The 14621-nt window shown below is 48.3% G+C and overlaps 1 protein-coding gene across 1 annotated transcript in view; it reads left to right on the top strand.

The window, feature by feature from the left end:
* Positions 1–2974, top strand: part of DAPK2 (death associated protein kinase 2) — a 113825-nt gene extending 110851 nt beyond the window's left edge. The window contains exon 12 of the mRNA XM_074327593.2: positions 2295–2974. Coding sequence (XP_074183694.1) covers positions 2295–2375 — 81 coding nt within the window. The 3' untranslated portion in view covers positions 2376–2974. The remainder of the gene's footprint in view (positions 1–2294) is intronic.
* Positions 2975–14621: the final 11647 nt, after the last annotated feature.

The raw sequence follows: 14621 nt of genomic DNA, 5'->3' as shown, positions 1-14621 counted from the left end.
CCTGAGGACTTGTCGCCTGTGGGAGATGCTGAGGACTTTGGATAGCAGACCACGGCAGGCAATCCAAAATGTATTCCTGACAATCCAAAGACCTGCTGGAGAAGGGGGGTTTTTATTCATGTTCCAATTGTTCCATTTCTGTTTTGTTTTAGATTAATAATGATAATAGTAATAATAACAATAATAGTTAGATGCCAACTTATATTTGATTAGCTTGTTATTGTTTTGTGTCCAGTTAAATTGAGGGACTTACATACTGGTCAAGAGTGTGGCCTCTGGAGCCAGACTTCCAGGATTCACATCTGCCACCTACTAGTTGTGTGACTATGAGGAAATTACTTTAACTTCTTTATGTCAAAATGTTATCATTTGTAAAACGAGATGAACAAGAGTTCCTATCTCATAGGGTAGTCATAAGGATGAAATGAGGACACAGTCTTAGAACCTGGCCTGATAAGGGCTCATTACGTATTCGCAGCTAATATTGTTGTCGAAAATACTCCTGTAGACTTTAAAATGCAGTGCCAGTGCTTCAGAATGCAGTGTAAGTACTTCAGCGTTAGAGGTTCTCTGAACAGATGCTCCCCACTGCTCCCCGAGTGTGATGAGGGCCCCAGGAGTGTCTGGGACGGCACAGGTCAGGATGGAAGGTGACTCTCGCTCAGGAAGGGGCTGGAAGGTAGCTGCCTGAGACAGATGGGCAGTGAGCTGTGAGCAGCCTCAGGACCCAGAGCACGCACGCTGCACCCCAGGACGCTGCATGGTCCCTGCGCGCCTCCCCCACCACACACACATCCTGGGGTCCTCTTTCTTCAGCCCGAACTCTTGTATATTCTTACTCTTGCCCAGGACTTGAGGATTTATGACTCCACAAGTCCGAAACAACTGTGTGGCTTTGGCCAAGCCATGTCTCTTCCCTGGCCTCTTTCTTCATTTGCTATTAATGGGGATAGGACTCTCTCCCTCTGAAAATCCCTGGTAATGATAGGCAGACTTTCCCCCCAAACTTACTTTTTTATTGTTTGGCTCTGACGCATGCTAAAAAGTTGCTGTTCAGCAGAGTTTGAGTTATTTTTATTGTTATAGCCGGGCTTGGTGCAGGATGTATTTGGCTAAAGTTGATCTTGACCTTGGATTTCCAGGTGGCTTAAGCTAGGGGAAGGAGAAAGGGCCCTGGGAAGGCCCATGGCAGATAGCAGGCACGCCTGAGTTGCCCTGATATAATGCAGGCCATCGGGAAAGAGGACCAGAAAGTATCAAAAAGACAGTAAATTTCTATCCTAGTTTTTGTTCTTGTGCAAACATTTAAAAATAGCCCTGTTTTCACTTGAACACTCAGCACCATAAACTCAATGGCTCATCCTACAAGTGGAAAAGGATTGGGTCCCAGACCTCTATTATAAAGTTTTCCCAAAGAAAACTTTATAAACTAAAAAAAAAAAATAAAGGTCTGTTTGTTTAGAACCTGGACTGATAAGGGCTCAATACGTATTCGCAGCTAATATTATTGTCAAAAATACTCCTGTAGACTTTAAAATGCAGTGCCACTGCTTCGCAATTTTAATGCTTAGTAAAATTGAACCTCTTACAAATGATTCTATGACTTGCTTAAGTCTTTCTGAATTAGTACTTCTTTTAATAACGTTAATAATTTGATTAGATCGATGTAGCCTGCATGAAAAAGGCACCATGACTTCCAGGGTGGCTGCCTCAGCTCTGGTTTAGCCATGGAATGTACTTTATTCTTTTTCTCTTTCATATAAGTGGAGCACAGAAGCCGTGTCCCGGGAAAAACTTCATGGCAAGGCTTCTCAAGGTGCAGCCTAAGCCAGTCAAAGAAGACAGGGTGTGGAGTGGTGGCCCTCAGTCTGGGGAGGTCCTGGTGCCTCCCTGCCCTCCTCTTTTCTCTAGTCTGAGTTCAGGAGACCCATCAGCCCACAGACCACTTATCAAAGTGGTCTTGGTTATGTGGCAGCCACCAGATATAATTTTCATGATTGTTATCATTTGGTTTCTCCTGGTGCCTGGTTTCCCCTACATGCTCTCTGCCTGTTTTCCTTTCTCCTGGGAAGGAGGCCTCATGGCAGTTGGCGTGGCACCACTTCGGATCCCTCCCCCTTCCACCCTCCCCTACATCCTGCCTCAGGACAGAACAACAACCTTCCCCTCAACATCCAACTCCCTGGCTTGCAGGCCCCTGTCCCAGGTGTACCAGGCTCCGTTCGTTGCCCAGCACAGCCCTATTCCTGGCATCTCATGACCCTCTTGCCCTGGCCCTGTTTTTTTTCCCCCAGAGGAATTGTGAGAGTGACACCGAGGAGGACATTGCCAAGAGGAAAGCCCTCCACCCCCGGAGGAGGAGCAGTACCTCCTAACTGGCCTGGCAATCAGTGGCCACCAGGGAGGCCCAGGCCCAGCGGGGCTCCCTCTGTACAGACTCTTGGTCCACGCTCATCACCACATCCCAGGCATTCTGCTTTCCTGAACATTTTGCAAGAGATTTGGGCCTGCAGGATTCAGAAGAGTTTGCAGGGAGCCTGGAGACCCCGGGAGCTGTGGCTGTTTCCTGTGGAGGAGGCCCCAGCGTCCCCAAAGCTCTTATTCTCCATAAAATGGGCTCTCACCTGTCTGCCAACCTCAGAACCTGGGGTGCGGGTGTGGACTTAAGAAAACAATGTAAATGAGCATCATCATCATCATGGGGGAAGGTCCGAATCAGGCAGATTCCCTCACAGGATGAGGGAGTTCAGAAGCAACCTGGTCAAAAATTATACCAGGAAGACAGAGGCCTCTCCCACGGGAACAAGACAAGTGAGCAAAACGAATCTTGAGGTGGGAGGGGCCATTCCTGTGACCTCCCAGAATCTACCTGGAGTTAGGCTGACCAACTTATCAGACCTTCCAAAGCAGCCCATTGCCAGCCCACTGTATTGTAACTTGTTTTTCATTTTTATTAAACTTCTGGTTTACCTGATGCTTGGCTTCTTTTAGGGTTATCGCCATCTGATTTTCTTCAGCTCAGGTGCCTATGACTCTGGGGGAGCACCCAGAGATGGGGTGCTGAGTGGACAGTGTCTCAGAAGTATATCATACTGAACCACCCCCTCTGGACTCCGAGGCACCTACCTTCAGCATCCTTCCCTAAAGATTTTCAGTCCGAGGAAATCAGCCCAGATATGGCATATGTGCCTGCGCTCTTCTACCACTGTGACCGTCACCCCTGCTGGTGTGGGTGGAATCATGTCTCCCAAACCCTAGTATCAAACCTCCAATACTACAGAATATGACTGTATTTGGAGATAGGGTCTTTAAAGAGGTAATCAGGTTAAAATGAGATGGCTGTGGTGGGCCCGAATTCTGATATGACTGGTATCTTTATAAGAAGAGATTAGGGGGCGGGCCCCGGTGGCTCAGGCGGTTAGAGCTCCGTGCTCCTAACTCCTAAGGCTGCCGGTTCGATTCCCACATGAGCCAGTGGGCTCTCAACCACAAGGTTGCCAGTTCAACTCCCACAAGGGATGGTGAGCTGCACCCCCTGCAACTAGCAATGGCAACTGGACCTGGAGCTGAGCTGTGCCCTCCATAACTAAGACTGAAAGGACAACAACTTGACTTGGAAAAAAAGTCCTGGAAGTACACACTGTTCCCCAATAAAGTCCTGTTCCCCTTCCCCAATAAAATCTTAAAAAAAAAAAAAAAAGAAGAGATTAGGACACAGATAAAGACCATGTAAAGACACAGGGAGAAGACAGCCATCTATAAGCCAAGGCGAGAGCCTCAGAAGAAACCGACCCTGCTGATACCTCCATCTCAAACTCCTGGCCTCTAGAACTGTGAGAAAATAAATTTCTGTTGTTTAAACCACCAGTCTGTGCTGCTTTGTTAAGGCAGTCCTAGAAAACTAATATACCTGCCAATATACTATTGCCAAAATAGGGGCAGTGACTTTTTAAAGATGTGGATGGAGAAGGGCAAAGAAGGACCCACGGGGAGAAAAAGAGATGGACTACCCAGCCCCTTGACTGAATATGGCAGGGGAACCTTAACGGCATAGAGATCTGAGCCCTGTTTTCCAGGGCAGAAGAATGGTGCTGCTGACCAGAAACCGAAGACGAGACCCTTGGAAGCCAGAAATAAAAAGGGTTATGGTGAGGCCTGACACTGAGAAAACATATGGTAAGAAGTGGAAAGAAAAGGAAAGTTTTGGAAGGTTAGTGGGAGAAAGTGAGCCAGGAAGGAGAGAGGGGGGGAGAAAGTAAAAAGGGCAGAAAGGAAAGGGCCTAGGGATAAAGGGGAGGCGTCCCTTCCCTTTATCAGCAGTAAGTTTTAAGCACATCCTGTGAGAGAGCTGGCCAGGCTGTTTTCATTCAAGTATATGGATCCAGAGGGAAAGGGCCCCATAGGAACAGAAAGGCAATATGGTTTCAGAAAAGCTTCCCGTCAGAAATGGAGTGGACCTGCAAGCTTGGTGAATAAAACTCTGTTGTAGTTCCTGGGCGTCCCCAGTTCTCAGGCAGAACCAGCTCTGTGCCTCACCGCAGCCTCTGGAGGACAGCTGAGGCTGGGAGCTGTGTTACAGACCTGGCCGGTGAGGGGCTCTTGGCTATGGCTGGTTACATCAGTCAGCAGGGAATGTTCTGGAACAGGGGCTCACTGGGAGCTCCTAGGAAGTAAAGTGTGGTAGTGGGTAGGGAACTGCCCTTCTGCTAGGAAGGATAGCAGTAAATGGTTTTGACAAACCCAGTCTTGAGTTTCTGATCATGACCATAAGGTTAGCGTTTTAGAATTTGGCCCAACTACTGAAACTGAGGGTCCTTATGACTTTGATTAAATTTGGTATTAAATCCTAGCTCTAGAAATCATATCTCTCTCTCTCTGTCTCTGTCTCTCTCTCTCTGTCTCTCTCTCTGTCTCTCTCTCCATATATATATATATATATATATACATATATATGTATATATATACACATATATATGTATATATGTATGTATGTATATATGTATGTATATATGTATATGTGTGTATATATATATATATACTCGTATATACATACATATGTGTATATATGTGTGTATACATATATATATATAGCCACACACCCCTTGGAGACCTGGCCTTTCCCCAGGATAATCAGCAACCCTGAGGCAGTAGAAGCCAGTAGCCTGGACCTCTGGTAGGTTAAAGAGAACATCTTGACCTAAGTAATGTTTCAGTCCCTGAGCCCTAAGGTGGAACTGGCTACTTTCCCATGAGACTGGACAGAGGGATGCCAGAAAAGACCTCAGAGCTGTCCTCCAGACCTGAAGATATGATTTATGACCCTTAGCTCCAACCAATCAGTTCCCAGCATGATTCCATACTACTAACCCACAGTGTCTTATGATTTTGCCCTATATAATCTGTAACCTACACACCATCGGGGAGTTGGATTTTTAGAAGCATAAGCTCCCCGCTTCCGAATCGACCAAGTCAATATTAAACTATTTTTTCTTTTTATACTGCAAACTCCTGCTCATGCATTTCTTTGGGCCAGTGTGTGCAGGCAGGTGGACTCAAGCTAAAACACTGGGGTTCTGGTAACACTACTACATTTTACTGAGGAGGAAACTGAAGCCTAGAGAGAGGAAGTGCCTAGTTCTGCGTCACAGCAAATTTGTGAAAATGTCTGATGAAAGCCCCGACTTCCTGACTCCTAGTACAGTGCTCATTTCTTCAGCTTCATAAACTATGGTAGACCTTTTAGGAAATGGATGGACCATCCACTTTGCCTCATTTTAAATAAGCTCTCATCTATCCTTTACTGTTCCCTGCCTCATTCTTCATTCCTGAAAATGGAAGAAATGGTCACACTTGCTGCTGTCTATCTTTGCAGTAAAGGACACTGCCTCCAGGTGAGGGCATGTCAGTAGCCAACCACCACGCGCTGCGAGCCAGTCAGTGGACCAGTATGTGCCTGGCACTGGTCTAGATGCGGGGTTAGGACAGTAAACAGGACAGACATGCGCCCTGTCCTAAAGAGTCCCCATTCTGTAAGTTCTGGTAATTCAGGACTCTGTGCTGCCCACAGACTGTTCCTCCTAGCCTTCTTCTCATTCAGGTTGTAGAAAGCCCTGTTAATCAAGTCTCCTCAGCCCAGCTCTCTGGTGTTTGATCGCATCTGCTGGGTTTCCCAGAATCTCTTGGGAAGCGCAGGGCCAGACAGTGAGCAGAGGCGGGCCTTTGAAGATGTACATCCGTTGAGCTGGTCTTTGAGGCCTAGCAGCCAGAGCCAAGCGCCCATGCCACCCCCATACAGGGGCTCAGTCCTTGTGGCCTCTCTGCTGGCGGATGGCTGGTGCCCTCCAGGTATGAGGATGAGTGGAGCAGCTGGCCCAGGGGAACCAGGTGTGTTCAGTTGGCTCTGAAGAGGATGTGTTGACCAGCTGACACTTCAAGGCCGAATGAACCACAGTGTGCTAGGAGGCAAATGGAACATTTCCAGTGACGAAAGCTGTGTTTGGTTAAAAGGCAAGTCTTTAAAGAGGTCTGAGGGTGCCCTGCCCTAGAGTGTTTGTCTGTGTGTGTTTTTTTTCAGGATGCTGCATTAATATTTCACAAGTGCGCAGATAAATATTTTAATGTGCTGCATGTTAATGTCAACCTCACCAGCTTTCCTGACTCCAGATCTTCGATTGCCTTTGTATTTTCCGCTCACATATTTATTTGCTGAAAACCTTATTTTGGAAGCAAATGAAAGCCATACCATAAGAGGTGAACCACAAAATCTCCATGAAAGAAAAGTCACACCCTGTGCTCTACAGACAAAGTAGGTTCATGTGAGAAGAGCTAAATTGAGGGCTGGGATATCACAAGGAATTTTATCTGGCGCAGGCTTGTAGAACTTTATTTCCATCTGGTTCCCAGCTTGATATCACCCTGACAGTGTTTTGTTCACTGTTGCTGCCCCCCAAAGAATAATGTCTTTCTTGGTGGTCTGCTGAGAGGATCCCATTCTAAGCAAACCTTAATAGGCTGAGGGATTGGACCAGTTGAAGAACGGTAAGCAGTGGTTAATTGACATTTCAAAAAGCGGAAACACGGGTGGTGACCTCCCATTAATAGTTTCTTTCTTCCTAATTTTCCCTCTCTCCCACTAGTTCTCGTTTTCACTCCTCTTCCATATATATATATAGCTGAAGTACATATTTTAGTGATGCCTTATTGAATAAAATTTGTGTTCCCAGTTTTTAATCTAAAAAAAAAAGTTGATTATATTATCTAGGGAGAAATAATTTTTGTAAGTATTTTTTTCCCTGTGGAAAGTATTTTTTTCCCTCCCCTGAGCTGGAAGAAAAATGAAAAGAAAAACAAACAAACAAACAAAAAAACCCCACAATAATCTTTGAAAACCTATTCTGCAATAGGAACATTTCATATATGGCATCTCGCTTAATCCTCATCATCTTGAAAGGAAATGAGAGCCCCATTTATATAAATGAGGAAGCTGAGACTCAGCAGAGTTAAGAAATTTATATGCAATCGCACAGCTAAAGTACTTGGAATCTAGATTCCAGCCCAATTTTGCCCACCCCCAAATCCAATTTCTTCTCTACTTTTCTTGGAGAAACACTGTTGAGTGAAAAAAGCCTCCCAGAGAACCACATACAGTATAATTTTTATTAAGCTCAGAAACTATACCATATGTTGTTTAGGGATACATGCAAGTATAATAAAATGAAATTTTAAAAGCAAGGCATTGGGCGCCGGCCCGGTGGCTCAGGCGGTTAGAGCTCTGTGCTCCTAACTCCGAAGGCTGCCGGTTCGATTCCCACATGGGCCCGTGGGCTCTCAACCACAAGGTTGCCAGTTCAATGCCTCGAGTCCCGCAAGGGATGGTGGGCAGCGCCCCCTGCAACTAAGATTGAACATGGCACCTTGAGCTGAGCTGCTGCTGAGGTCCCAGATGGCTCAGTTGGTTGGAGCGCGTCCTCTCAACCACAAGGTTGCCGGTTGGACTCCCACAAGGGATGGTGGGCTGCGCCCCTGCAACTAGCAATGGCAACTGGACCTGGAGCTGAGCTGCGCCCTCCACAACTAGGACTGAAAGGACAACAACTTGAAGCTGAACGGCACCCTCCACAACTAAGATTGAAAAGACAACAACTTGACTTGGAAAAAAGTCCTGGAAGTACACACTGTCCCCCTTCCCCAATAAAAAAAAAAAAAAGCAGGGCATTGACTGCCCCAGAGTTCAAGGTGAAGCTTGCTTCTGGGCAGCTGGGATGGGGAGGAGGAGAAAGGTGAGTGCTGGCTGTGGCGGTGTTTTCTCGCCAACACTAAGTTCATGGGAGGCTCACAGGAGTTCATGTTATTGTCATTCTTTCTTGCTTACATATTAGTTATCCATTCTTTTTCGTATCAAGCATTACATTAAAATAATAAAGAGAGGAAGTGAAGTGAAGGAAATCAACCCTGATGGTCCTTATGGACAGGACGGGGAGGCTGTGTGGTGACTATCCCTGAGGGTGATTTTCCCCTCATGACTCAATGGCGGGCTTTCCTCTGAGTTCTTTTACCAGCACCTTGATCAGAGGTCATGCTGCCAGCCTGTGAGAATCCCTGGGCTGGGTGATTATTCCCATTTTAAAGAGAAGGGGTAGAACATATCCCCTGTGGGTCCCAGCTTCGCCTCCCCAGTCATCGCTTCCCCTTGGAGTTTGCCTGAGGACTCTGAGATGCCTGCGGACGTCAGAGCCCAACGAGGCTGTTGACCTTCGCACTCTGTGTTGCCTTCATGTCTCTGAGTTGAAACCCAGAGGCCGGTCGGGATTTGAAAAGCCGTGTGGGCCATTCCCCTGCTCCTGGGTGGGCTGCATTTCGGTTTCTTCATCTCATATTGAATTGAGACAAGGTGATCCTATGTCTTCCCTCCATTCCCTTTCCTAGTTCTTAACAGTCTGTATTATAGTTCACCACTCAGAGCCCAATGGCCTGAGCCAAGTCCTGCCACTTTTCAACTGCTGGATCTTGGCCTTGTCATTCAATCTTTCTGGACCTCGATTTTCTCATCTGTGAAATGGTGATCATAATACCAATATTATTTTCATGAGTACCTCGTTGAGACCAATTTTGTAAAGAAGGTTTGCCGCCTTCGAAGAACTTGGCAAACAGAAGGGATTTGTTATTTCCATAATTTAATTGCCCTCTGAGACCACAGGCGACTCTCAGAAATGTCAAAGAAGAACAACCATGGCCTATAGTGGCAGTCAACGCGGGTGGTCTAGATTCTGAGTGGACGGCTCCTGGGGCGGGGGGTGTGTGTGACTCTTACTAACCTCTTTTGCTCCAACACACCTGTTTGATGCCAGATTCAGCACAGACATGTGGCAATGGTTTATTAAACACCATTGGAGAAGGCATGGCGGGCTTTCCTCCCACACTGCTGCTGGAGGGTGTCTGCTGGGGAGGCCAGAGGCTGAAACAGAGCCTTACTGGAGTCAGGGCACTGAGAGGGCACTTAGTGCTGCTTCGTCTTTTCATTCAGGACCTGTGTAGTTCACCTCAATGGGTGTAACAACTCTTTAAAGAAGTAAATGCAGGACTCAGACTATTTGCGCCGTCCCCACCCTGTTTTCTTGTTTTTGATGTTGTATTAGTTTGTTAGGGCTGCCATCACAAAATACCACAGGTTGTGTGGCTTAAACAACAGAAATTTATTTTCTCACAGCTCTTAAAGGCTGGAAGTCCAAGATCAACGTGCCGGCAGGGTTGGTTTCCTCAGGCCTCTCTCCTTGGCTTGCAGATGGCCACCCTCTTGCTGCCTCTTCACATGGTTTTTCCTCTGGGCACACATGTTCCTGCTGTCTCTGTGTCTCTGTGTATCCAAATTTCCTCTTCTTCTAAGGATACCAGTCTTACTGGATTAGGGCCCACCCTAGTGGCCTTGTGTTAATTTAATCACCCCTTTAATGGCCCTGTCTCCAAAGATAGTCACATTCTGAGGTACTGGGGGTTAGGACTTCAATATATAAATTTGGGGGGAGAGTAGGGAGACACAATTCAGCCTACAACAAATACTTACTTTAAGAATTCCTTGGGGGTGAAAAAAAAAAGGATTACTTGAGTTGTTTTTTATGTCTGTTTCCTCTGGTGGGCCATAAACTCTGTGAGAGCAGGAGTGGGGCTCTCTGCTGTTTTCTATACAGTACCTGGGGGTGCTCAGTAGGTATTTACGGAATGAATTAATCCATGAGTTATCTTCCCTTGGTTGATCCAAAATGACATGGATAGCTGCAGGACCTCAGACTGGCAAGAAGCCAAAGAGAGACCTTGGAACCACACACTAGCAGTCACCCTTTCCTGGCATGGCCATCCTCATAGATGGACTCAGTTCAGGACGAATTGGTGTTGAAGGCCTACTGTGCATCAGACTTTTGTCTGGCTTTACAAGATGCATAAGCTTCTGATAAGAGAAGGGGAAAGAGGTATGAGTTAGTGTTCTGATTTCTTGTCCTTATGCCTTCCCATGACTTTGGAAAGTCACCAAATAAATGAAAGAATGACACTTCTTTTCTGGGAGTTGCGTTAGTAGTGTGATGAATTAGTCGTTCTACCACTTTCCCCTTTTCTAGCCATTGTGACCCTGGTTCCAGGTCAGAGACTCAGAAGGCCCTGCTAGAGAGCCAGCAGCCACCTGTTGGGGTTGGGAGAGGTGTTCCAGGTCAGGCATACAGGACAGATCTGACTCTGGCTGAGTCCTTTGGAGGAGAGAGAAAGAGAGAGAGATAGAGAGAGTATATGTGTTTCTGGCTGTGCCTAGGTATCTTTGTGTGTACATCTGTCTCTGTGTGGGTATATTTGTGTGTGTATGTGTGTGTGTGTGTGTGTGCTTGCATGTGTGTGCTTGCACTGAATGTGTCTGAGTTTTCTGTGTGTCTGTCATTGTTTCTATATGTATGCATCTGACTGCGTCTGGTATGTCTGGGTGTCTGGGTGTGTGCATCTGTCTCTGTGGATGTAGCTGGGTGCCTGGGTATTATCCAAAAGGACTCATGGGGGAAGTGCCTCTGGGCCCAGGCTTTGCAGCATCTATTCTAACGTTGTCAGACCTCTGAGGCTCATCTATTTGACATTCTAGGGGACAGGGTTGAGGACAGCGCATCTGCTGAGTCATAGGGATGTGGACTCAATGTATTCACAGTTGGACATATCTCCTTTCACACACACAGAGAGGAAATTTCAGACAGGCTGGCTGACCCTGTGTTCTTTCAGAAGGTCATGACCTCAGCCAGCCCCAGGAAGGAGTGGAAGCAAGAATGCTCATGAGTCCTAGAGGTTGGCAAAAGGCGAGCTGAAACCCGGGTGTTCTCCAGCTGGTTCTCCCAGGTCATGGCTTTCTCAGGCCGTTCCAATAACCAAGCTGCCGGCTTTGAAACTGACGGATGGGCACTTGCTGGTGAGAGAGGAAGCCAGGGCAGATTGGCTTCCATGGTACAAACTGCAGTCCTCACCAAACTTACAATCAGTGCTGACTCTGGGGGCCCCACCAAGTTATGAGTCCAGACTCTGGAAAATCCTTCTCTTCTCTCTCCAAACCGACCCACCAACAAATAAACAAAAAAGCACCGCAATGGTATGCATAGCCACAATGCAATCAAGTGAGTCTTTCAAGTTTGTCTGATTTAAACAGTAACATTTCCCCCAGGGATGGTGGGGCAGGGAACCTCAGTCACTGCCCCTTGATTGGAATGGGTTTCGCAGGTTCATTCCAGGAGCAGATGGGGAAGGGCATGGTGGCATTGGCCCATTGGGGTGTACCTGGTAGGGCACCAGGGATGAGGAAAGGGTTTGGGCAGGGCACGGGGAGAAGACACGCAGCTTCTGAGCATTGACATGTGCCTGGCGTGGTACCAGACACTGTTCCCAAACTGTGGGCGAATCTGTAGACTTCAGCTGCTCCACAGATAAGCTGCTTCCTCTAGCTGTAAGGCTAGAGTCACAGGTGTGGATGAGGCGAGGAAGGGATTGTGGGTGCCTCAAGGAGGGGTTGGTCCTTCTGAGGAGGTGGGAGGTAGGCTGGCCTGGAGCAGGGAGGCCTCACCACTGGTCGCTTCTCTAATTCAGACAGTGAAGGTCACTGGCAACTCGTGTTTGCCTGCCATCACAAGCCTCTGGTGAGTTCCAGCCAGCCTGTGGGGCAAGTGGGTCTGGGATGCAGGGCCGTGGATTTGGTGGGGGTCCGGTTCTTCTGGGGTGAGAAGGGTCCGACCCCACCGAAGATGCCCAGAGGTGATGGAGCTGGTGACCTCTTGGCAGGACCCTTAAGGGCTGATGTCGACTGTTCACATTGTTGTAAGTTTTTTCTCAGGTTGAGTTCAAAGCTGCCTCTCACAGAGCCATCTGTCATCCTGGTTCTGTTTCCTGAGGTCACATCCATTTAACAAATACCATGTTTCCCTGAAAATAAGACCTCACCAGAAAATAAGCCCTAGCATGATTTTTCAGGATGACATCCCCTGAACATAAGCCCTAAGGCATCTTTTGGAGCAAAAGTGAATAGAAGACCCGGTCTTCTATTTGGGGAAACACGGTATGTAAACAAAAATGAAAGAGACCGTCCTTGTCCTCAAGGAATCACAGACCAATGACAAGGGAGCTACTACACAGCGCGGGATGAAATAGGGGCTCAGCTGCATGCTGAGGGAAGAGTCCTTCGTCCTGACTGATGGGGGCCCAGCGGGCCATCCAGAGGAGGTGGTATTTGAGATGGGCTTAAAGTACAAGGGGATTAGTGTATATGGAGGGGACTGTGGCGTCCAGCCCAGGAAGAGCTAGAGCAAAGGCACAGAGGCAGGAGCGAGCAGAGCATCTCCTGAGGATGTGGAGTAGCCTGGCCGGGTGAGGCCTGGTGTGGACAGGTGGGGAGCTGTGGGGGTGATGGGGGCTGGAACACAGTGAGTCTTGAAGTCAGGCCCAGGCCTTTACTGAGTGAGCCATGGGAGGTCCAGAGGTTTGGGGAGACTGTCAGAGCTATGTTGCATATCAGTGCTTCTCAAAGCATCGTCCTCAGCCAGCAGCATCAGCAGCCCCGGGGACCTTGTTAGAAATGCAGGTTCTCAGGCCCCACTCCAGACCTGCCAACTCAGAAACTCTGGTGCTGGGACCTAACGATCTGCTTTAACAAGGCTCCAGGTGATTCTGATGCACTGGTTTAGGAAAATATCCCTCAGAGCTGAGACAGAGATAGATGAGGGGGGAGTCGTAGGGAGGGAGCTCAGTAGGGGCTATTAGAATCACCTGAATGAGGCATCAGGCCTGACTGGGGGAGGGAGGCAGGAAGTTAGAGAGATTTGAGCCAGCCCCTCACCTTCTAGCTTCAGGAACGTGGGCAAGGGACTTGCCTTTCCTGGTCCTCAGTTTCTGCATGTTCAAAAAGGAGTCACGACTGGAGAATGGTAGGACATATCACCAACAACAGCCCAGCTTGCCCAGGACTTTCAGTGCTAAAGCCAGGAGCATCCAGGGCAAACTGGGGCGGTTGGTGACCCTACCTCCTATGTGGGCTCAGAGAGGAGCACTGCTGAGGATATTTACGGAGGAATAGGTGGAAGGTGGGGTTGCTGAGGGGCTCAAAGCCCATTCTCGAGCACTTTGGTGGCAGTGAAAATTGCTAGTCCCTCTTGTCACCTGTTTTTGGTGATTTCTAGGTCTGGAAGGAGCCCTTCCTACATGCTTCTGTCCTGGTCTGGCTCTGGGGACCAGCACAAAGGGAGATGGGGCCCAGGCCAGTGGTAAGGGCGCAAGGTGGGCTCCCCATGGCCACGTCGCTGGCCCGGTGCCTGGGTCACATGAAATACAATATGGCTGTGCCTCTCAGGCCCTGCTGATGCTGCTAGAGGCTGAAAATACCCAGTGTCCTGGTCTGGGCACTAGGCTGACTCTTCTGGGTCAGTAGTGGGGGGAGCTGCTGTGGTGTCTGTTACCCCACTAGTCTGGTCTCAACTGGGTTCTCACCACTTCAGCCAGCGGCCTGGCAAGGAGAGGGTGTGGGGGAGGGGGAGGATTGCAGAGCCCTGTGACCTCCCACCTTTCCAACAGGTTGAGTGGTTTTCAACAGGACCTGAGGTATCAACACCAGATAGAAAGGTTACCCATCGAAGCTTCCTCAGAAAAATGCGGTGGCTTTTTTCTGAAGACCCCAAGGAACCTCTCCGTGTGTCTTGCTGGTCCATGTGCTCATCCATGGACCAATAATGAGGATTGGGGATGGATTGGGATAATTTGTTTAGGCCTGAGACCCAGGGCCTTAGAGCCTGGGGTGGAGTCATCTTCCTCCAAAACTGATAATGGGGACCTGAGGTGATTGCCAAGAGAAGGGGAACAGATGCTGGGAGAAGTCTAAGGTCTCTTCCCCTTTCCTGCTGAGCCCTGCTTTTTACCTGCTCTCAGGCTGGATCACCTTCCACTCATTCAGGGTTTCCTCATGAGCAAACTCTCGGGGATTCAAATGAGGTTCCCCCCTCCCAACATTGCACCCACACGGGGCCGGGAGCCAGGCCTGCGGCAGCCTCTAAAGCCTGCAGGCCCTGCCTGTATCTATCCCTCTTCCTTGGAAAGCAGCTTTTATCCCAGCAGGAGGTGTT

Source organism: Rhinolophus sinicus, chromosome 3 (assembly GCF_057876585.1).
Source record: "Rhinolophus sinicus isolate RSI-liver-muscle chromosome 3, RSI-T2T, whole genome shotgun sequence".
NCBI classification, from domain to species: domain Eukaryota; kingdom Metazoa; phylum Chordata; class Mammalia; order Chiroptera; family Rhinolophidae; genus Rhinolophus; species Rhinolophus sinicus.
This window is presented reverse-complemented; position numbering and strand designations above follow the sequence as displayed.